Source organism: Mirounga leonina, unplaced genomic scaffold, assembly GCF_011800145.1.
Source record: "Mirounga leonina isolate KUSES-001 unplaced genomic scaffold, KU_Mleo_1.0 Mir_154, whole genome shotgun sequence".
NCBI classification, from domain to species: domain Eukaryota; kingdom Metazoa; phylum Chordata; class Mammalia; order Carnivora; family Phocidae; genus Mirounga; species Mirounga leonina.
The window spans coordinates 57096528-57121114 of NW_023270389.1; the positions used below are offsets into that span (position 1 = coordinate 57096528).

The following is a 24587-nucleotide window of genomic DNA, read 5'->3' on the forward strand; positions in this document are numbered from 1 at the left end:
TACTGCTTGTATTTTTCCAAAATGGGGCAGGAGTTGGTATTTTGGGGTGAATTTGTTTTTCTCTCTCTGTCCTGCTATGTTGGGGTTTTTTTGGTTTTTTTTTTAATCCAGAGAAGGTATTCGGCAGCCCATTTGTGCGTCACCATCTGGAAACCTGGTAGACAGGCAGGCAGACTTGAAACCAGATGCACGGAAGGCAGGAGGACTCTTCCTCAGATGCGGGCAGGCAGAGAAGAGACTGCCTTCAGCGCAGCGCTATTCAGATGATTGTTCACGTCCCCACCTGAGTGGCAGAAAGCCCAGCGCTCAGCAGTGCAGCGCTTACCTCCAGAAATTCTGCACTATTGCACCTTGCCCCCAAACTGGGTTTGTCTCTGCCTCTTGCCACTTCCCTGTCCCAATGTCCCCACCCAGTCTCTTGCTCCTCTTCTCTGGCTGGAGTGCCAGTCTACTTCTTCTCTCCAATCCCTGTATTGCCATAGCCCGTGCTAACTCGTATAGCCCTCTGGAAAGAATTCCAGACCAAGTATCGTACCAGGCAGAGAGAAGGTTCTGATGAGGGTTTATTGGAAGAGTTAATGAACATTCTAAAACCCTGTGCTCTATGTTATAAATGCCTTAGAGCAACTCAAAGGATTAATCTGGGGAGAAGAGAATTAACAGGACTCAAAGCTTTATTCTAAAATAATGAATCTGTCTTGGTGGAACTTAAGCCCTCATCAAGCTGGACTGGGGGAAAAATGGGGGGAGTCATGGAGGCTGTGTCACATGGTCTCCCCAGTGCTGAGAGCTCTTATTCCATCTCTGCTGTGTGGTTGGAGACTGGCTAACAGGCCTGGAGCACCTTGCATGTCTGTGGAACTGGGAGGAAAGAGACCAGAACAACCAGCCCATCCATTTGATGTGACTATGAAAGCTTGACCAAGATGGCCCTGCTTTACCCTGTTCTACACCAGACCCATCGCCATAAGTTTGAACTTTTTATAAGTTTGGACCAAAACCAGCAAAGATTGGAAGGAGGGACTAAAACTCCATAGAAGAGTTCACCAACAAGACCAGACATATGCACACCTTCCAGTCCCCACCCCCATCACTTGGCCTGACCAAGAGCCTGGACCCAGTGAAGACTACAGGAGACAGAGAGAAAGCCTGGCCAGAGAATGGACCAGAAGCAGAAGACAGTCTTCGACCAATTCTTTGTGCCCCTGATAGCTCATGTACAGAGTTTTGGCCTCGGAAAAATGCATTTGGATCCTGCTCTTCCTGTTTCCATCTTGGCCAAGAGTGACTTAAATAAGGCTCCACACAGTGTGGTAATGACAGGGCGGGGACAGAACTTGGGTCTGCTGCTTCCTCAACAACAGCTCTTCGTCTGCACCCTGTCGCTTCTTTGTTTTACTGCTGCTGACACAGGAGAAGGTTTTCTGTCTTTGCTTTCCGGGGCACGGTCCCAAGATAAGCCACTTTCAAAAGGCCACCCTCCCAGAGAAGGTCCCTGAATATTGTCAGGGAAAGGATAACTAACTGCCTTGTGATTTGCCTTCTAGAAAGTTTCTTCTGTCAGGTGGGGCAGGACCAACAATGATCCAGTTTGTGAAACAAAATTGAGCCTTCAGCCTTCAAAGGGATGGTGAGAAAGAAAGTCTGCCTTCTGAAATGGGGAGTAGACAGCTTCTGAAGCAGGGCATCCAAGGACTCAGATTCCGAAGGGATGTTCTCAGGGAGTCCGTGCCCACGGCTCCTCTGGGATCCCATCACAATCCACCCAGAAGCCTGCAGTCTTGGGTCCATACTCTTCTGCAGGCCCATTCAGGAGCATCAAGCCGGTGCTGAGAAGTGGAGCAGAGCCTTCGGTGTGTCTTTTCATCACTGGCCACTTTTTAAAAATTGAGTTTGAATCCTGTCAGTGATGCCAGCCCTCTCCTGCTCCCCCACGCCCCTCGTGTTCACAGCTGCCCTCACCCCTCTTCTCTCCTGCCTGTTCCCATGTTTGTGATCCTGCAGATGTGGCCAAATGTCTAAGTGAGTCTCGCCAAATAAGGTGCTTTTACAAAAAGTTGATTGAAAGGGACAAGAATGGAGGGGAGGAAAGTCCAAAGCTCTGCTCATTTCACGCCCTCAGCCTGAGCAGGCTTGGTTCCTGAGGGAAAAAGTGGATGTGGGGAGACCATCACTCACTCCAGATCCTGGAAACTTCTGGGGGGGAATGTCAGGGCCCTTTCTGGATCTGAGTGATGGGCTCTTCAATGTCAACTCTGCCTCTGGTGTTGGAGGACGCCTGACCAGTCATCCGTTCATTCGTTCTTCTGTTAAACATCTGCTAGACCTGCCTTGTCAGGCCCCATGGGGAATTCAAACTGAAAATTGAGTGATCTTTTCCCTTAAGGACTTTACTATCCACTCAAGTATCTATGCTACAAAGTGGGTGTGTGTCAGCAACCAAGACAGCCAACCTCCGTGCTTGGTTTTAGGGAAACAACAGCTCAGGGAATACACTGGAGTCCACCAGCTTTGCTCTGACTGGAGACTGGGGAGCCAAGGCAGCTTTGGCCAAGTACACTCACAATTGTCGAGTAGGCAAAATGAAAGTATGATGACAATAATAAAGAATTTATTAAGCACCAGAATATATATGCATTGTCTTATTTGGTCTTCACAATAACTTAAATAAGTATGTGCCATTATTATGCCCATTTTACAAATGAGAAAACTGAGGCCAATAGAGAGTATGAAGCCTGCCCAAGGTGACACAGCCAGTCCAGCAGCACAGTCCATGCTCTTAGCCATTCTGCTCTACTGATCCCCACATGAGTGTGAAAATGTACCCCAACAAAAATCCAATTCTGGATTTCATTGTCCTGGCCACATGCACTACCAAACTCCAGTACTCTACCAAAATGGGATGGCCGTGGGACAGAAGCTGGAAGAGAGTTCTGCTTGGTTTTCTAATCTTCGCAGGGCAGCATTATCTGAGGTGGTGTGTGAGGGAGTGACACACACACTCCCCACACAGGATCATGGGGCAGGCCGCCTGGCTGACAGCCAGCAGGGAATTCACAGAACTTGGATTTCCTTCAGAACTGGTACCCCATGAAACAGGCCAGCTTATCTTGTTACATGTATTTTTACTTAAGGGAACTTACCACCCTGGGAACACTGTCCCCTGTGGTGATCCAAGTGCACAGGACAAACCCAAACAATTGGAAGAAGAACCACAGGGAAACTACAACCTGGCTCGGTTTTGAAAGGACTGTTTCAGAGGAAGCCAGAACTGTCATGATGGTAAGAAGGAAGATCACAGAAGCTTTGTTTACAACTTTTAGTGCTTTCTCTTGAACAGCTCTCACTCACACTGCTAGAATTAGGATATAATAGACTATCTTGGACTATCCACCGTCCCGGACCCGAACACTCCATTCCAATCACATTCCCAAATGTGCCAGGTGTTTTCCAAAGTGGCACCACTCCTGGTGAGCTGTGAGCAGTGGTAGAGCAAAGAAGGCTAGGACGTCAAGGGCATGGGTCTCAAGGCACATTTTAATCTGCAATCCTGATCTGCCGTAGCTGAGCTCTCTAGGGTCCGTCAGAACCTCTTACAAGTCCCAGGGACAGGCACCTCGGGCTAATACGGCTAATACGTGTGACTGGCCAAATACTAAGCCCATCCCTCACTGCCCTCAGCATGGAAGCGTGGTGATTGATACAGAAGAATTGCTGGGTACAAGCTTGTTGAGTGGATGAACAAATAAACACATGCATATTTGAGTGTAGGTATGCATGAATAAATAAATGAATAATAAATGAATGAAAAGGACAGATGCCTTCCAATCAGAGCCATCGAATATATTTAATATCTAGTTTCATCAGATCCACAAGATCATTTCTGGCAATTACAAAGAAACCACCGATGGTTCTACAGTTTGTGTGTCAGCAAGGTCCCTGTCACCTATCAGCACAGAGCAATTATTCTTACTTTATCTGTTATATTTCCGGGGAACTTATCTGTACTTGGAAAACGGGATTGTGTTCCAGAAGTTTTCAAGCCATGACACATAGGCAGCCGCCTGTTCTGCTCACTCATGAGAGGGAGCATGATCAATGGCTGGGGGGTGGGGGGAGGGACATGCAGAGAACCTGATGGAGCTAAGGACTGGTTTTGGAAGGACTTGTGAGAGACCACCACCCCGCATAAGGCCGGGTGGACAACAGCATCGTCATCATCCAGCAGAAAGTGGCAAACTTTGGGCACTGGTGGGATTTGGGGCAGGGATGGGAGAAAGTAGTACTGGAGGTGGGACAAAGGAAGAAATGATCACACTGTCTAAAGCCAATGCTTAGTTAGGAAGGTGCTGTGAAGATAAAAGGGGCTGACCCCCAGAGGCATCAGCAGCCCAGCTAGAAAGAAAGAGTGACAATGCCCATGGCCGCAGGGAGGGTCTGTGGACCAGAGAGGAGGGGTCACCTTCTTTGAAGAATTAGAACAGAGCATATAAGACAGGAAAAAGACCCCTACAGGGAATTTGAGGTTAGTTTTCCTGTCACCACCCTGTAAGGAGTGCTTCCATATGCCAGGACCCACTGTGGGCACTGAGGATAAATCCAAGCAAAACCCGTCCTGACTATGTAGAGCTTACAGTCGAGTGGGCAGTAAGAAGATTCCTGGGTAAGTGGTGAGAACCTGGGGATGTGGTCCCAGCTTCCCACCGGGTGCCCTGGACCAAGTGCCGTGCCCACCTGGGCTTTGCAGGTACGTGGGGCTTGAGTGAATGAGTGCCCCGTGCAAACTCCCAGGGCTCTGCTCTTGAGCAAAAGAAATGTTGTTTGAAGTGCATCAAATCATTGTGTTTCTCTGTCTTCTTTTTATTTTAAATTTAAGTAAAATAAAGTGTATTCTCTTGTAAGTAGCATAAATAATACAATCTTGCATTTGTAAAAGTCTAGATGCCTCTATATCCATCCATTTATGCTTGCTTCTAACTATAAATTCATAGACGTCTACCAGGAGCTGCGCTCCCCAATTTCCTTCAGCTGAAATATTATGAATCATTTGAATTTTAATGGTGAGCATGTTATTTCCACAAATATAGCAAGTCTTTATTATTTGCAGTAAAATGGAAGCAACTAGGGCACCTGCGTAGCCCAGTCAGTTAAGCGTCCGACTCTTGATTTCGGCTCAGGTCATGATCTCAGGGTCCTGGGTCCGAGCCCCGCATGGGGCTGCGTGCTGGGCACGGAACCTGCTTAAGATTTGCCCTCTCCTTCTGCCCCTCCCCTCCTTCTCTAAAACAAGAGGCATAAATTTCAGGAACCTAGGTCAGTCAAAGCACGGCCTGGCTCAGGAGCTGTGGGAGCTGGGGTCTTGGGTGTTCTTGCCGTTAGTTCACTTGTTCTCTTCTCTTCAGGTACCAGACGTGCTCCAACAACGGGCTGGTGGCAGGGTTCCAGAGCCGCTACTTTGAGTCCGTGCTGGATCGGGAATGGCAGTTTTACTGCTGTCGGTACGGCAAGAGATGTCCGTATTCCTGCTGGTGAGCCTGGCAGCCAAACACAACACCTCAAGACTCCTGGGGCTGGAGGGGAGCTTGGGGGGGAGGGGGCGCTCTGGTCCCCGTTTCTGACTTCAGATGAGCCTGGGCTGTCACGAACAAGTTTGGAATGCAGCAGGCAGCACGTAGAAGGAAACGAATGTACAAAATTCATGAAAAGGCTAGAATATTCTCTCTGGGAGGGACCTCACAGCTCATCAAGCCAATGCATCTACACCCCTCTTTTGGCAGGAAGAAACAAACAGAACTATAGAACAAGGAAGTCCCTTGTCCAAAGTTATGCAGCTATTTCGTGAGAGTGTCACCCCTAGAGCTGAGATCTACTGACTCTTGTTGCAGGACTCTTTCCCTCTATCACAATAACTTCTCATCACATCCAAGGCTGCTGGACCTGTTTGGGAACCTATTTGTTCCTTGTCACCGGTCAGAGTAGCAAACATAGTCTATAATTATAGACCAAAGAAAGAGGCTAGTGTTTTCTAGATCAATTTGTAATTCCAGTTTGTATAATTTTGCTCTTTCCTGCTCCCTGGGCTGATGCCAAATATCCCCTTACCTAGCTTTCAAATTGACTAGGAGAATGTGTATATATTTATTTACCCGGATAACTTCCAATGGGTGTTGACAACACAACTTGTCCCAAGTTCTTCAGTCTAAAAACAAGCCCAGCATTTCTGCCTTGGACAAAGGGATCCAAAGTGTCAACTTTTTTGAAGTGTTTGAAGTGTGGCTCACTCAAGGGATTTATCTCTCTGCAGTGTGGTGCTAGAAAGGACAGCCTTGTGGGTTATGCCTTCTTCTGCCACCGGACAGTATTACTCCACAGATGCCCAAGCAGGGCACCATGGGTCTCGGCACAGGCAACTCCAAAAGCTAAGAGTTTTCTGTTTAAAGTAATGATAAATTGTAAACCCAGAGCTCAAAGCCAGTAGCTGTAGGATGGAGCAGGGGCTTGTTCCAGCTCTCCAAAGCTGCCCCCATAAAGCAGTTCTTACCCCACCACGGCAGGTGAGCAGGCACGGCTAGGGTGTTAGGACAAAACTGTGACAGATCCTGAAGCAAAGACCTAAAGCCTGCACATGCTGGGGTCGTGTGGAGGAAGCACTGATGGGACAAGAAACTTGAGTTCCTGTCTCTCCCCTCCCCACCTTCCCCTCCCTCCCTTCTTCCCCCTCCTCCCCCTCTTAACAGTGCTGTCTCTGGAATGCCACTTTCCTTCTCTTTGGGACTCAAGTCCATCACTTAAAATGATGGCCAACTTTGCTGGGTCTCTGAGATTTTTGAGAATCTGATGAAAGCTATAAATCTTGTCTTCGGGAAAAAGAAAATACACTTCAGCATATTTAGACAAAAGTTTACACAGAATTTCCAGGAGCCCTCAAACTCCCTGAAGGCCACCAAAAGATCTTTGAGGTTGTTTTAAGCCCTAAAAATTCCTTGACGCCAAAGGTGCTTTTGCAAAAGGCAATCCAGATGCCCAGAACTGATTGCCAAGACAGGGTGAAGGTCCTAAAGACGACTGGGACCCACTGAGTGGGGAGAGAAGGTAGGAGCCTGCCTTGCTGCTGTGACCTGAGAAGCAGGGCTTTCCCCAATTTTCCTGTCCCCAGTCTGCTAACAGAAAGCCCCCCCAATGGTGAAATCTGCCTCCCTTGTTGAGAGGCATTAAAAGCCAGTTAAAATGTAAATAAATTATCAGAAAGAGTAGGCGACAAACTAATAGTCCGTTAATCCATTACCACATTAGCAAGATTTCCCCTTAGGCTCCAAAGGAAAACCTCAGGGCCCTGTGGGGAGGATGCACAGCCTAAGGGCAGCGGGAGGACCAGGTGTCTGGGGGCCCTAGTTTCTGCCCCTCATGGATGTCTGTTACAGCTCTTAGTGTACTACACTGGGTCTAGCCTGGGAGCCTCTGGAGCATACAGGGAACTCATTGATCTTTGCATCCCCAGTGCCCAGTGTAATGCTTGGAACGTAGTGTCTGCTTGATAATTATTGAGTAAATATTGGAATAAATGATTCTGAAGGGCATGCAGAATAAGGTGAAGAGGCCCAGAAAATATAATTTACTTACTTACTCTAAAAGTTTGTTGTTGTTGTTTTTTAACTCTGCTTTTAAATCCCACTCTCCCATCCTTTCCCTAGAATGTAAACTCTATACAAGCAAAGATCTCTGTATTGATATATTCCAAGCCCTTAACTAGTGCCAAGCACTTATTAGGCACTCAATAACATGTGTTGAGTGAATGAATAACTTTGGCCTACTTCCTAACTCTGCGAGGATAAAATGAGATAGTATATGTCCGGTACTGCTACTGGCTATGATCACACAGAGCTGACCTGTCCCCTGCAGCCCTCCCAGCTCCAGGGTAGACGCAGCCTCCTCCCTAAAAGACAGGCCTTCCAAAGGCTGACTCTACCCAAGGTCATCACAGTCAGGGGTGGGATCGCCCTGCAGGAAGCAGAACCAGTGGCTGGAGCGGGGTGTGCAGAGAAACAAGAGATGGTCCACTTGGACAGTCTACTAGGGGGCCACTGACTCATTGCCCCCCAGGCAGAAGAGGAGGGAGCCCATTCCATCACTGTGAGGACCAGCTTCTCTGCCAAGACAGGTGGGAGAGTCTGCCCCTCTACTGGTCACACAGTCACTGGCTGGTCACCTGGCTTCTGGCCAAACAGAGTAACAACAGGGAGTGGACTTAGGGCCCAAGGCTTTTGGTGACAAGGCAGGCAAGAAACGGAGTCTCACTCATTTTGGAGAAATTGCCTAACAGCAGAGGTGGGGGTGAATGGAGGTAAGGGTGGGATGAAGGGGAAATAGCTCATCTTCCCAGAGTCCCCAGACTCTGTGGAGTCTGTGATCTGCATCACTATCCTGAGCATTGTTGCTTGAAGTTTACCCTGTCTCTTTGAATGCTGAGACCCAAAAGACATCCAGATCTTTATGTCTCAAAATTCCACTGATTTTCTAATGATGCTCCAGATGGCCATTGGTCACTTGGGGGGGTGGGGGCTGGTTCCAGGCTCCTCCTGCTCCCCACAAGCACTGGATGTCCTTCTGCTCACGTACTTTAGAACTTGGACTTTTCAAGCTCTCTTAGATGCAGCCCACCAATTGCTAAGATGTTAAGAATTTAATGAACATGGAAATATATACGTAGGAACAAAGTCCTGAGGTTAAAGATGAGCAACTTTTCCTCAGTTACCCGAGACATTCAGAGCCCAGTGGCAAAACTTACCCAGAGCCTTGGTCTGCAATGGCCTCCTTCGCCCTCCCCCCCCACTCCACCACCAAGACATGTCATTAATGGTCAGCAGAACCCATGGGGGAAAAGAGGAGAGAATTACTCAGAAAGACACAACAAGTCAACTTGGAAGCAAGTCCCCTCTGAGGAAGGCTTTGCTTAGCTGCATCTATTTCTGACTGCACGGTGTTAGAGCTGAGAGCCACTGTGGTTATCTAAGGAAATGGTATTTTTTCAAAGGGAAACTTGGAGAAGCAGCCGAATGAGATTGCAGTATGCACCATGGTATGCAGTGCATGACTCACTATCCCACTGCGGTGTCTAGACGTTTTAGTGGCATCTTTAAATTGCCTGAGTCATGACATTATATTATGTCTTTCTAAACTACGTGAAGCCTCTAGGGCAAAAATTAAGTCTTATTTCTTCAGCATCTCAGCGTACTGCCTGGCACAAAAGAGACCCTTAATAAATTTTTTGAATGAATGTTGCAGGCCCGTAGAAACAGTAACAGTGGTGAAACCTGACAGTGGTATGATGATGTTTTAGAGTTGAAAAGGATTCTTTCACAAGCATTATTTTGTTTGATCCTTCTAACAGTCCGTCAGAGGGAGAAGTGTTTTCCCACACCTTCCCACTGTGAAAACTGCTGATAACATTCCTATTTGAACCCTTCCCTCACGTCACTTAAACTGGTTTGAACTACCTCCCAGGGAACTGGACGCATGTGGGTGGGGACATTTTTCTCTCCCACTTCGAAAGCCACTCTGTAGCACTGAGCCTGACCATGTTTTGAACTAGCTAAATGAGCATCAATCATCTTTGTGTTTGCAAACATTTAAGGATTCAGAAATGGCACCGCTCTTGCAGGAAAACAACACAAATTATCCAACCAACTCCCAAATGAGCACGAGATTTATTTGTTTGGTGGGGACCAAGGTGCGGCTCTCATTTCGGACTGAGAAGTTTCTCGTTGGATATTACAGCCTCGCTGAACTCTGGCCAGAGAGTGAATTTCTGATAGACTCAGATATGCTGTCACTAAACAGTCCCCACTGGGTTGGATGCATATGTAAATTTTACACATATTTATTTATATATGAGAATTCACATTCTTTTTTTTTTTTTTAAGATTTTATTTATTTGACAGAGAGAGACACAGAGAGAGAGGGAACACAAGCAGGGGGAGTGGGAGAGGGAGAAGCAGGCTTCCCGTTGAGCAGGGAGACTGATGAGGGGCTCGATCCCAGGACCCTGGGATCATGACCTGAGCTGAAGGCAGACGCTTAACAACTGAGCCACCCAGGCGCCCCGAGAATTCACATTCTTAGACCAGTCGTCTGCAAACCGCAAACACATGTCACTGAAGAAGCCGCAACCCTTCAGAGCCTGTTTGTAATAACTCCCCAGTTCCCAAGCAGCTGAGCTGCTGCCTGCCCCACACTAGACTGTCCCCCACCAGCGTGCAGGGCTGGCCAGGCGCAGGCTCTGGGTCCTGGGAACCGACGGTTTTGAATTGAGCATCGATTTCCTTTTCCATGGTTCTCCTCCAGACCTGTGGCCTTTCATTAGATTCACTACATATTATGTTTTGATGAAAAAAAAAAATGTTACTCCTCAGAATCAACATAGATGACATTTCAGTTTTCTCCCAATCTTGAGATCCGATGACTCTTGCATGTCACTTCCTCCACTGCCTATCTCCCCTCTCTCCCTGAAGCTCAAGTCCTACACCTGAGAGTATTTTTCTTAATTCCTAGGTAGCTCTAGTTAACAACAACAAAATCAGCTAACTAGAACATTCTTCTCCTCTCTCCACCCCAAAACCTCGATCAAAGCTAATCTTTAACTCCTCACCTCATGGCTCAGAATTTAATACAAGATGGGTGGTGTTTGCACGACCAGTCCCCCATGATATCATGACAGGGACAAGAATGACGTCATAGGCACCCCTACGGCCGTCTCTGTTGCCTCCCGCCCCTGGTCAGGTGTCACTCAGCACTGTGCCCAGAGGCTGGTAAGAAGGGCAGCTTCTATGATGGTTCCTCTGAGCAAGCTGAAAGCTGTTATTATAGAGATAAAGACACCCACACTCCGTTTTAGCTACTTGCCTTTACTGGAATCTAGAGACAATCATTCATTCCTCCATTCATTAATTTATTTAATCAGCCAGCCAATGTGAATGGATATAAAATAAGTACAATTTATAGACTTTGATTCCATTCATTCCCTGTAATGATGATGATGATACTTTTATTTATTGAGCATCTAGCATGTGCTCATGTGTTAGTTCATTCACTTCTCACACACAGAAAATATGACACTTTCACACAAATGAGGGAAGTGAGGTGCAGAAGTTGTGACCCATTCAAAGTTCCAAACTCTGTTCAAACAGGTCTGTCTGCCTCCCAACCGCATGCCTTCTGCACAGTATTGAGCTCTCCCAATCCAGAGGAGAAAGTAAGACCCACACAGGTGAAGTATCAGGTAGCAACACAGTAAGCATCTGGGAGAAAACAAAGAAGAAAGGCGTTATTTCAGCTGGAACAGAGATGTTGGAGATGTCAGTGTTTAGGACCAAGGTGACCATGATGTAATGTGGCTGATGAAAGCCAGTAGGGATGGAAAGAAATGTGCTTGCTGAGCAGCCCTGGGCGTGGACGGTGAGCAAGAAACTTGGTTCCAAGAGAGCAATTTGGAAAATATTTAGAGATTTTCCTCCTTCTAATTTAAGTCAGAGATATCTCTGGAACTGTGTTTCCCTCTGTGGTGATACATATTTGAACCATTTGAAATATAAATCTTCAAAATGCTGCAAGAAGACAGACATGAACATGCAAGGTTCTGTCTCATCCCCCCAGGGTCTAGGGTCTCTCCCTAGTGCAGAGGAGGGCACTTTGGTGGCTACAGAGACCTGGTCATTCAGCCCCATGGGGTCAGTTCCCCAGCTCTCTGGCAGGGGAAGCCAGGTGGCTGCTCCTTTGCAGGTGCTTTCCTTCGTGCATAACTGCATTTAGGTCTTATTTTTCTCACCTTTGCAAAAATAATTCAAACAGGTTCTGATGCAACTCCTATTGGGGATGCCAGGCCATTAGCAAAATAGTCTAACCTGAAATATGCTCATTCCTGCTAGCTTCCCTGGAAAAGCAGTATGCAAGAGGATTGATCATGAACAAATTCTGTTTATTTAAAAACTTCTCACTGATTTTCCTGTCCAAGAGGGACATACTCCTTGTAGCTGGTAGTAGAATGTGAGCCAACCTCAACACATCAATTCTACAAAGGCTGAATTTCTCATCCATGCCACTGTGAACTAGATTGTTAAGGTTTATATGCTGCCAGGTACCACTGACCCCTTAAGGAGCTCACCAGATTGGTCATCATCATGAAACAAGATGCTTTTATGGGATCCTGGGGGTTTTTGTTGTTGTTTTGTTTGGGGGCGGGGGGAGGAATCCTGTTTGTTTTTTTTTAATCAAATGCTACATATGTGGTGCTGATAAGTAACAGGACATTAGAATAGGATATTTAAAATAAGGTGCTGATTGGGAAGTGGAGAAAATAGGGGCAAAACAGAATTAGAGGTTGGGTTGACCAGAAGAAGCTTCTCAAAAATGTTATTTGAACGTGGGTTGCTCACCAAAGAATGGGTCAGAAAACATCCTCAGTTTATACTTGTTTAGAGAAAAGCTGAAGCTTCCTCAGGCACCCCCATTCTGGTTTGTTAACGTGTAAATGATGGGTGTTCTTCCAGTTCCTACAGTAGGGAGGCTGTGGGGTGTGCTTCTCTGGTGCCCCACGAAGCAGGATAAGGTGGAGGATGTGATCCTGGCTGACTGTAATCCAGTTGTCCTCACTGCCAGCAGATCAGGCATGTGGCAAAAAGATCCTGCTGCTGTGAAGTTTGACTCTAGGTTTAACTGCTCCTTAATCACTAATAGAGGTGGATTTTGATGCCATTTTACACTTAGTCACTCTCTTCTGAGGAATAGACTTAAAACCCCTTCTTTCAACTATTAAGACTGGTCCTCACTCAAACCTCTGACAACAAGTAAAACTGGACTCTTGATCCAACTAAATTGTATCTCTACTCCCCTCTTTAAAATGGGTGTGAGGACGTATATCCGGGCTGGCTCTGTCCAATTTTCACAGCATAGGAGCTAGGACATCTCTCAGCAGCAGGCAGCTCCGATTCTGATAACAGACCGCTCAGCTGCCATGTTTTGATTCTAGTCGGATCTGTTGATAATTTCAGTGCTTTAAGAATCTCAGATGAGGGGCGCCTGGGTGGCTCAGTCAGTTAAGCGACTGCCTTCGGCTCAGGTCATGATCCTGGAGTCCCTGGATCGAGTCCCGCATCGGGCTCCCTGCTCGGCAGGGAGTCTGCTTCTCCCTCTGACCCTCTCCCCTCTCATGTGCTCTCTCTCTCTCTCTCATTCTGTCTCAAATAAATAAATAAAATCTTTAAAAAAAAAAAAAAAAAAAAGAATCTCAGATGAGCGGGGAGCCTGGGTGGCTCAGTCGGTTAAGCGTCTGCCTTCAGCTCAGGTCGTGATCCCAGGGTCCTGGGATCAAGCCCCACATCGGGCTCCCTGCTTGTCGGGGAGCCTGCTTCTCCCTCTCCTACTCCCTCCTGCTTATGTTCCCTCTCTCGCTGTGTCTCTCTCTGTCAAATAAATAAAATCTTTAAAAAAGAAAAAAAAGAATCTCAGATGAGAATATCTTCTATCAATCTTAAAAATCGCTTCAGTTGGATTGGGTTGTCTTCAGCTCCTAAGATTTATTTAATTTTCTTCCATCTCATTCAACCCCATCTAAGAAGTTGTACAAGTGGTTCTACATTATCAAGTTCCTGCTAGGCTTTTCTCAAGCTCTTTTCAAGTTCTCTGTCCTGTCTCGTCTTGCCTGCAGTTGGCAGAGAAAATATTATGGGGTGAGAAAGTGTACCCCAATATTCACTCATCCAGAAGTGATAGGAGGAACACACACACACACACCACACACACGCATACACATACACACACACACGAGTTCTTTGGAAAAGGGTATGTAAGGATCCCAAAAGAAGAGCTTCAGGGGCGCCTGGGTGGCTCAGATGGTTAAGCGTCTGCCTTCGGCTCAGGTCATGATCCCGGCGTCCTGGGATCGAGCCCCGCATCGGGCTTCCTGCTGAGCGGGGAGCCTGCTTCTCCCTCTCCCTCTCTCCCTGCTCATGCTCTCTCCCTCTCTCTCTCTCTCTGTATCTCTGTGTCTCAAATGAATAAATAAAAAAAAAAAAAAGAAGAGCTTCAGTTATATATCCATTTCAGTGCTTTGAATAAAGGCGTCTTACTGACTGGCCCTTCCCTTCATCTTACCAAGCTGAAGGCTTGTTCAATTGCTGTAATTGGTCTAAGAATGTATGACAATGCTTAGTACGAAGTATGCTTTGCCAAAAAGCTGCCTGTAGTGACCTAGTAATTCACAAGGAAGCTAGAACCACACAGAACTCTTCCCCACCCGCCCTCAGGAAGCCCAATGCCACCGCTTATGAAACCCTGATTTTCTACTTCCTTATAGCCTCCTTTAATTTCTTGACAAGTCCCTATGCCCTGTCTCAGTGTCTAGCTGACAGTTTAAATTCTGCTTTTTCTCGGAGGTGCTATTACTGGGGCTTTCATTTATTGAGACATTTTGTGTGTGCATGATGTCTTCAAGAACTGAATGGAGACACATCTATCTGGTTCTAAAACTCAGAATCTTAGATCATATTGAAACAGCAGTCCCCTCTATGTATGGTCTTTGCGAGGTTCACTTTCTACTAATGATTTGGACCATTTTTCTTCTGAGTTTTTAGTTTCATAAAGCAGGCATAATTTCCATCAATGTCCAAATTCCTTCCCTGGTCCTCTTAATCCAAGGTTCTGTAAGATAGGCTAAACTTATCTCACAGTTTTGTAACAAAACAACAACAACCAAAAATCAAGTAAAACAAAAACCCGGCTGAGACCAAGTTGGAAATGTACCAATGAGCATGCACCACACCTTCTCTAGGGCAATCTAGAAATCTACTGGATAGCAGTACCCCCCCACAAGGGAGGCTTCCAGACAAACTGTCGAGTTAATCGGGGGGCCAGTATCTGATCACTGCCAAAAATGAAGCAATAGAGAATGCCAGTTAAAGTATTGGATAAATTATTCCCCTTTGAAGCTTAACTTCATGATTTTTTTTAAATGCAAGCCTCTCTTTTCTACTTTATTCCATATTTGTTTAACTAACCAAGTAATCTGACATCAAATCAGCAAAAACTTAAAAAATAAATATCTAGACTGGTTATTTCCAAATAATTTTGGCAATTATATTTAGTTTAGTGCAGTATTGCCATATGTCGATTCTGCTTTAGAACATATCAAAATGTTTGGCAATTAGCTTTTATACACTGAATCCCAAGAGTGCTTCCAAGTTCTGGAAAATATTTTGTATTCCCTGAAGTAAGGAAAACACCTCCTACCCTATGTCTTTTAATCCTAATTTGCATTATTCACATTTCCTACCAATGCCTCTTTTTTGGATAAACTTTAGTCTAGCACTTATTAGAATCCTCAGGGATCACAAATCAATGGGACCCAAGTGAGGCCCTATTAAGTCCACTTATGAGTCATTTAACACTTTCATTAGAAAGAAGTCCTTGTTCTAGGTCTCTTTAGAAGCACAAAATAGATTTCTAAATTAGCAGAGCCTTATTTCCCTCCATGAACACATTAAGTGAAAACACATGTAACCCAATCTGGGTTGGGCTTGACATCCTAATGAAGCATAATTATGTATTGAGAAAGGTCTCAGAACAAGGACAGCTATAAAATGTGAGGAAACAATTGTAAGCCTAGAGAATGGGCTTTCAGGGCTCTAGCTAACTCCATGTTATCTTGAGCTAACCATTGATCTTGCTGCATCTAAGCACTGAGATCCTCCTAGGAGACCTTCCAGTTTATAAATCAGTCTTTTTAAGATTTCATGACAATCCTTGCAATATTAAGTCTACATAGCGGAACATCTTTCTATCATCAACATATATACAACAACAACATACAATGACCTGGTGAACCCAAATCAGTTGAAATTCCTGATGCTCAATTACTGCCTTGGAGATACAGATAAAGACTTTGACAGACCCATGTCACACTGAAAGGACTATTTTGGTCCCAAAGATCCCCTTATGAGAATCAAAAGATTCTAGATTTATTCCAGGTGGACCACAGCAAACCTAGAGAGACGCCTGGAATTGACTTAATCTTAGAGGGGACAAAAGGAAAAGGAGAAGGGGGAAAAAGAAACAAAATTGTTCCTATGATTCAACTTCTACCATTTACACATCACACATATTTCTCCTAGTCCCAGTGACAAACGTATAAGGTAACTTTTATTCTTCTATACACCAGGAAACTAAGATTAAGTGACTCTCCCAAGGCCACTTATTTATTCAACAAATACTACGTAGCAGGAACTATTTCAGGTGCCACAAAACAATGGTGGGCAAGGAAAAGGGGAATTTTGTGGGGATTAAGTATTACTTTAATATTTTTCATACATTTTAATCATGACTCACAGTAAAAAAATACATATTAAACTATCACGCCATATATGCATCATAAATACACATACACAGTATATTTGAAACAAAGTTTTTACACACACAAGAACATATCTTTAGTGTGTGCTCTGATATTTTCTACTCTTTCTTTTTTAAAGCCCATTTGGTAATAACCAATTAAATTGATTTCATGATCCACTAATAATCACAATCCATAGTTTGGAAACATGATTCCAGCAGACTTAAATGGCATGGACTAATATTGATATTAATTAATATTTCCTCAAGGCCTGGGGAGTTATCTACATCTTTTTCAGTGTGTAGTTTAACGACAAGAAGAAAGGAGAAGCCGGAGGAAACCACCCATCTTTTCATAGCCTGAAATGGTTTGGTGGAGGCCATCTAACTCTGGCTTGGGTTTCCCATGAAGTTCAAATGCCATCTCTTCTTTGTAATAATAGTATGTTTTATCTTTTTCTTCTAAACTTTTATTCTTACCACATAGGCTGACCACAGAATATCCAGGCCACTATGGGGAAGAAATGGACATGATTTCCTACAATTACGACTACTATATGCGAGGAGCAACCACCACTTTCTCTGCAGTGGAAAGGTGAGCCTTCCCAGGGGCTAGGAATTTACATCCGGGATTTTCCCTACTTTATTTCTTTTTTTTTAAATTTTATTTTATTATGTTATGTTAATCACCATCATTAGCTTTTGATGTAGTGTCCCTACTTTATTTCTACTTGGTCTAGAATTCACTGAGAGTTTCCTGGGTGGTGGAAGGCCATGGGAATGGAGCTATTCTCATAAACCCATTTCATGGAATAGCTCACCCTTGGAGATGAGGATGGGCTCCAGGCCACTCAGAGCAGAAGAGCCTCATCTTGGTCTCCCATGATGTTCTAAGCTCTGCCCTTCACTCGATTTCAAAGAGCACTTTTTCTGACCCAATGTTAGGAGGAGAGGGCAAAAATGGTTGAAGGACCATCCACTGTCAAATTGGAACCCCACAGATGCCGATGCTGGTCTCTAGATGACCCCCATCTTGGGTTGCAAGGAGGGAGAGAAGAGAAGGGGAAGGGACTCCACCATACTTAGAAAGGAAAGGGGAGGATTTACATAACCTGAAGGCAAAACAAACTTCTTCCATCTCCTTTCCTAATAAGCTCCCCAATCCTATCCCAAACACTCAAAACAAAACAATAAGAACATGAGAACTCTTCTCCCAACTAGTATAGACAGAGGTGTCGATAAATTCAGGTATTTTCAGTCAGGTGATAATCACTTTACACAGCACATGAATTCCTGAAAAGTCACCAATAAATGTTTTGCAAACAAAAGTTACATTAACTCCTTAAATAATGGACTATGATGAATGTGAGTGTGACTTATCTTTCAGGGATATTTATGTTTTCAAATGAAATGACATCTCACCTAACCAAGTTAACATGACCCAGAATTTAAAAAAACAAAAACAGGGGCACCCTGGGTAGCTCAGTCGTTAAGTGTCTGCCTTCAGCTCAAGTCATGATCCCAGGGTTCTGGGATTGAGCCCCACATCGGGCTCCCTGCTCCCCGGGAAGCCTGTTTCTCCCTCTCCCACTCCCCTGCTTTTGTTCCCTCTCTCGCTGTGTCTCTCTCTGTCAAATAAATAAATAAAATCTTAAAAAAAAAACAAACAATAGAACAAACATTAAATAGCTCTGAAAAGGCACACTACATGGTGCAGGCTCCACAAAGACCTTTATGTTTATTCCTAAGAGAACCCCTCATTTCTCACACATTAATCATTTTTATTTTAGATCCATTTTTTTTAAAAATTTTATTTATTTATTCATGACAGACAGAGAGAGAGAGAGAGAGGCAGAGGGAGAAGCAGGCTCCCAAGGAGCAGGGAGCCCGATGAGGGACTCCATCCCAGGGCCCTGAGATCATGACCTGAGCCGAAGGCAGACGCTCAACCATCTGAGCCACCCAGGTGCCATAGATCCATTTTTAAGTAGCTTAGTTAACTATTTTCTAGAAGCAGAAAACTAAAATATGAACAGGGAAAATAATACATAAAATGAAACTCTTCACCAGTGAGAATAGCTAAACGACATAACACGCACACAAAATATATTTAAGAAAAGGAAAGACTTAAGAACTCAAAACCATGGGAGCCTGGAGACAATTAGCAAGTGTGTCGCCCCCAAGGGCAGACTGGATAACAGTGCAGTAGGGCGTTCAGAATTCTTAACAATGTCTCCATGTCAATAAGAAAATTAGTTCTGCATTGCCTGGTTAAGAAGGCAAGAAGGAATATAATAAAGAAAGAATACCTTCCAAAATTACTACTGCATATATATATATATATGCTTATATATATAATTGGATATTTTCACTGCATACATATCAAAATATCCAATTCCTATTGGCTTGAAATTTTTCAGTTATGTAGAATAACCCAGAACCTTGAAAAACTGAGCTATCATGTCATGCATTTGTTTAAAATGAACATGCCCGTGTGATTTTGCTGTTGTCACTAACAATCGGTGGCTTAAAGATCCACAGCATGTGTTCCTTCAGCTCTGCTGAAAGATGCTAAGGCCACAGCGTCGGAGAAATAGCATCAGTGCAGGACCTACTGGGCAGGGACTTTCCTTCCATATGCAAATCAGAGTGGGTTCCTCCTGGAACGGAGTTGCTCAGCCTGAGCACTATTGACATCCGGGACAGGTAAGTTCTCCGTTGCAGGAGCCTGTCCTGTCATACCAGATGTTTAGCGGTATCCTTGGCCCCAGTCACTAGATGGCAGTAGTAACCTCCCCTCCCCCATAGTTATGACAACTAAAATCCCCCTGGGGAGCAAAAGTGTCCCTGCTTGAGAGCCACTGGTCTGGAAAGAAATCAGACTGAGCCTGATTGAGTCCCTTGGTTCTCTTAGGACCAAGTTTAAAATTTGCTCAGCATCAATTAACAGTCTCTTGAAAGAGTAGTGTGAATGCCTGGCTTAAGAGCCTACTTATCTGTCTGTTGGTATACAGATAAGTAAGACTTGCCTACAGTAATGAAATTCATCTGATAAACATGCACGCCACCAATTTGCTAATCTCCATCTAAAAGAAGCCATGTCCTCTGTTGACAGCTGCAGGAATAAATACTAATACATAGTTGGACACCAAGACTCTCAGGACTTGTACCAGGAGACCCTCTTCCTAATCATTGTAAACAAATGACTTGGAGCAGCTGACTCAGAACTGCAAAGCCTGACTTAGGTTGACCAGCATGTCCCCTAGCTGCTGGCAAGAGGTATCTCCCAGAACGAAGTGGGGTCAGTCCCACGTTCCAGATCAGAGGCTGGAGGGAGACCTTCTCAGTATTGGTTGTTGTTTAAGATAAACCAACCTAGGAAGAAGCCTTGCAGGTTGAAAGGGAGAAGGGTAATTCAAAGATTAACTGACCCAGCTGTGCTTTGGAAGGATTTGCGTGATCATATATGGAATGACTCTTTATATTTACCCTTTGTTGGGACTTTGCAAAGGATGTGACAGCCGTGTCCTCTGATGGGGTTATGGGCATGTAGTTATGGGGGTATTGTAGTATAAGACGAAGAGCAAGATTTCAGTTCAACACACTTGGAATCTGAAGTTGTCACCTCATTATCTTAAAGAAGGTCACATGTTTCTCTGAGTCTGCTTCTCCACCTAAATCATGAATCATGGTGAAGATTAAATGAGCATACTGTACACCATTGCAATGCTTGATATACTGAACTCACTCAGAGCACAGTGGTTACGATCAACATATCGCCATTAAACGATGTTACACTGGAAGAACACCATGCAGAGTAGGCACTCGATAAATTTTTGTTCAGTGGGTGAACAAAGAACAATGGCTTGCCCTTAGCAAAGAACATTCATTGAAATGTATCCACACCACATTTTCCAAGACAGAGCAAATCTATGTACTTTCATACACATGCCTGACCTCTAGAACAAACATGCAATTCAATTTCTGTTACACATGAATGGCAGATATTTTCCTTTTCACTTTATGGGTTTTCAGAGTTGTTTCCCTTCACTTCATTTCCCTATAATAGTGTTTCCTGGAGGGCTACACATCGTATATAGTATGGAGCCTGGAACATGGTAAGTTCTCAGTAAAAGAATAAATGAGCAAATGGGTGGTCTATTTAAGAGAAGATTCTTTACAATGGAATGGAGACAGTGTCAAATAAATGCTTTTAATGCTGTTAACCTATTTGCAAATAGGTTACATTAACATACATTACATTAAGGAGTTAATGTAACTTTTGTTTGCAAATAAATGCTGTTAACCTATTTGTCCTTGAGGTACTCAGGGTAGTGCCAGCTGACCCCTTGTGACCAATAGGACCTCCACATAGCCAGGAACCTAATCAGTCACCTGCAAGGTGCCACCTGCACTGATCGAGGAGGGGTCTAGAACTCCTGACCTCACAGATGATTGATTACCTGATGGTTTTCCAGAGACTTACTACAGAACAAAGTGAGATCAGGTGCCCCTTGGGTTCCCAAGTTCTCCAGAGGTTGTTCACTGCTTTTCCCTCAGCAGCGATTTTTCTCACTGGCATTGGCTTTCTGACTCTCTCCCCACAGGGATCGCCAGTGGAAGTTCATAATGTGCCGGATGACTGACTATGACTGTGAATTTGCAAATGTTTAGATCTGCCACTCACCAAATCTAGGTGAGGGGAAGGGGGCCAGGAGACCTGAGGATGTCCACAGAGGTCAACATCAGCTGGAGCTCCGATGTGGTTTCTGCTGCTCTTTTCTTCTCCCTGAGGGGGTTAGTGGCTGCAGCACCAGCTTTCTGGGCCTTTCTGACTAGTATCACACTTACAATAAAATCCACAATGAAATCGTGTTCTCACTTTCAACATGTTCCATAGCAACCGTTTTATATGACTGACGATGGCTTTCTTGCACGCCGCATAGACAGTGTGCATGCTCACAGCCAGAAAAAAAGCCTGGTTCCCAGAGCACCTGTCACAGCTTTTGCTACCAAGTGAGCTACAGGCAAGGCTGGGGCTGAGCAGTATCTGTGAAGAGGTTCAGTGTAGTGGAGTGAACGGCAGAAATTGAAGAAAGTGGCAATCAATGAAGGTTCTTTGCAGGTCACTGTGTTTGAATGAAACCAAGGGTCCTCACCAAGCCTTGAAGGGACATGTGCCCACTCTCCCCCACCACATCAGCCATGCTTGTCTGGAAGTCCAAAGTGCGGAGTTCTGTGCTCCAGGAGGGAGGGGACAGGGAGGTAAAATGGAGGGATAAAAGGGTCTGGGCAGAGCTGAAAGCCTTAGCATTGGAAGAGTTTCCTGAGTTGAAGGAAGATTGTGGGCATACCCAGTAATGACAATAATGCAGAACTCAGAGAAACCTATGCAAATCTGGCTCAAGTCAGACAGGAACAAGGAGGAAGACAGAGAGCATGGGACTTGTGTTAGGAACTTAGAGGGAAAGAAAGAGTGGCCAGATTGCTTTGGGAATAGAAAGGGCGGTTTGAGTCACTGGCACCTGGAGATGTGTCCAGGACTCCCAGGAAGGCTAGCATATGCCTGCAGCCATGGGACTTACTGGCAAACTCACCTGAGAAAGGCTGCCCTGAGACTCCACTTCCCTTCTATGCATAGTTTAGGGGTGTTTTTTGCAGAGGTAACACTATCTTTCCTCCTTCTGTGATGTCTCTGTCCCCAGCCCTTTGTACTCTCTTCATCATAAAAGGAATAAAAATGTTAACATTCACTATGCTGCAAATGGTAAGGGTCAATTTTTGCTCTCTACCCTTCCCCTTTCCAATTATTCATCCCATCCATTCGGAAAATGTAGCTTAGCATTGTGATTTGTGCCAAGTGCCGTGCAAGGCACCAGGACTACAGCGATGATGAGGACAGAGTATGGTTAGCAGGTCTAATGATTAAAACAGAAAGTGCTAAGTGCTTTCACTAAGGACTGGACAAAGGATAGAACTACATTTTTTGGTGTTGAACCTAACCTGATTTGCCATCAGCATCCTTCAGCCCTCCTCCTGCCAGCATGCCATGTGCATTTTTTTAATTATTATTATGTTCAATTAGCCAGCATATAGTACATCGTTAGTTTTTGATGTAGTGTCCACATGCATTTTTGACACAGGGAGCCCCTGTTCCCTTTATCCACACAGTTTACCTTTTGTTTTCAAATCTGTGCTGCCCCTCCCCCCTCCTCTCTTCCAGTGGACCCAGGAGAGCAGGTAGCCAGGCAAAACCACAGGGGTTATCACCCTTGTCATGCACCCCATCCAGGTGGCCAAGATGGTGAATCCACGCCAGTGCAGGTGCATTTCCCACGGTGATATCCTGGGACCGTGAAGGGGAAGGCAGAGCTAAGATGTCCTCCTTTGCCTCCTTTTTGCCCTATAAGGCAATTTTTCAAAATATGGCTTTCCTTTACTCCCTCCATTTCATCGTTTTCCACCTCCCTGGCAATTTTAATTTACAGCAAGCTTTACTGTGTTATTTTTCACAGAAGGAGCCATTAATATTTTAGCAGTTGCAGCACTGGTGCAGGATGGCAGCCAGGAAATGGCCTTAGCTGGGTGTGTGGAGCACAGCTGGAAGGCAGCCATGAGGAAAACAAAGAGCCGGTGAGAGGGTCTACAGGGGAGGGGGGTGCCAGCTGGAGGGCTGCAGCTGGGAGGGGCAGTCCAGGGGACTGCAAGAGAGCAAAGCCAAAAAAAAAAAGACACCCGATAAAGCCATCCAGTAAGTGCCTGCACCAAGTAGAATAAATAGGTTTTTACTAAGAAAAAAACTATTCTTTACATATAGGCCAAGGACGATGATAGTAAAGACATTATCACCTTGGTTCAAATCTGAGTAATTTATACTTTATATCATATGCCAATCAGAAAGAACTAAGTGTCAGTCTGGGGCTAACTATGTTCTCATTGCTTCAATCTTTCTACTCACTTGCTCCATAACCTTGGATAAGCCACCTCCCCATTCTATGAGGACATTTATTCAGGTAACCATTGTGGTTTCTTGCAGTTCTGTGAACTCTATCGCTGGACCCAGATTGTTTAGAAGGACCCTTGCTAAGGCATTTTCTTCCAGATTAGAAACCTGGGATGAGAGTTGAAAAGTGAAGTCCGACCTCTGATTCTGACAGAGGATGGCCTTGTCCAATTAGACAAATCCCCAGGCCACCTTTTCCTCATCTTCCTGGTATGGACAGGAGCCCCTCTCCCAACAACTTCACAAGTGGTGGCCACACAAAGTGGGAAGAAGAGAGACAGGATTCCCACCTCCCAGGGACTATAGTCCTAATAAGGAGAGGTGAGAAAATGGACAATGAAGACACAGGTGTAGGAAAGTTTACTGAGGGAACCAAGTCCTGGTCCCGAGAGACGAAGAGAAAGTAGAGGTAAGTAGAAGAGCATGTGGGATTTTGTTCAGACTGTCCAGGCACAAATCCTGGCTCTATCACTTACCAGCTTAATGGCCTTGGCCCAGTCACCTACATTTCCCAGTTGATTTTCTTACCAGTAGAGATAATCATTGGACCTGCAGCTTGTTGTAAGGATTACATGAGATTTCATAGTGTCTCGCACATAAGGACCCAGTAAATATAGTAAGAGGAATTGAAATATTATTAGTATGTATTAGAAATAATGTTCCTCAGGTGAGTGGACGTTAGTAGAGGTCAACAATAGAAACGGTTTACCAAAGAAGTAGAACTTCCTTTTTGCTCTCATTCATTTCTTCATTTATTTAGCGACTGAATCAATAAATTTTTAAGTGCTTATCATATACCAACCACTGTTCCAGGCACTGTTCCTGCATTCCAGGGGATTATACATTAAGAGAGCCAGACAAGCAAACAGACCATCCAGGTTCAGAAATCAAGGATAAGCAGCATTTCAACAGAGAGTGGACAGGGGTTGGGTTAGAGAGGGGATTGTGGCATTTCAGGCAATGGAAACAATATGATAGAAGGCACAAAAAGAGGGATGGGCTAAGAAAAGAATCCCCAGGAAACCCTGACATCAACTGAGTCTAGAAGGCCCAACACACAGTCATAACGACCTAACGAGGGACTGGTAGCTCACATGAGCACCATAATGGATTCTACTGTTTGGGCATATGAATTGCAATATATTGTCTCTGTCTGGAACTCAGTTTTCAGCTGGGGCTTCCTACAAATCTAGGGAGTGGGAATTCA

At 44.8% G+C, this 24587-nt stretch overlaps 1 protein-coding gene across 1 annotated transcript in view; it reads left to right on the top strand.

Annotated features, from left to right (window-relative positions):
- The window catches only part of DPT (dermatopontin), a 29020-nt gene extending 6885 nt beyond the window's left edge, over window positions 1–22135 (top strand). Inside the window, exons 2-4 of the mRNA XM_035010889.1 lie at window positions 5403–5528; window positions 16865–16972; window positions 20985–22135. Of these exons, the coding sequence (XP_034866780.1) occupies window positions 5403–5528; window positions 16865–16972; window positions 20985–21051 (301 nt within the window). The 3' untranslated portion in view covers window positions 21052–22135. The remainder of the gene's footprint in view (window positions 1–5402; window positions 5529–16864; window positions 16973–20984) is intronic.
- Window positions 22136–24587: the final 2452 nt, after the last annotated feature.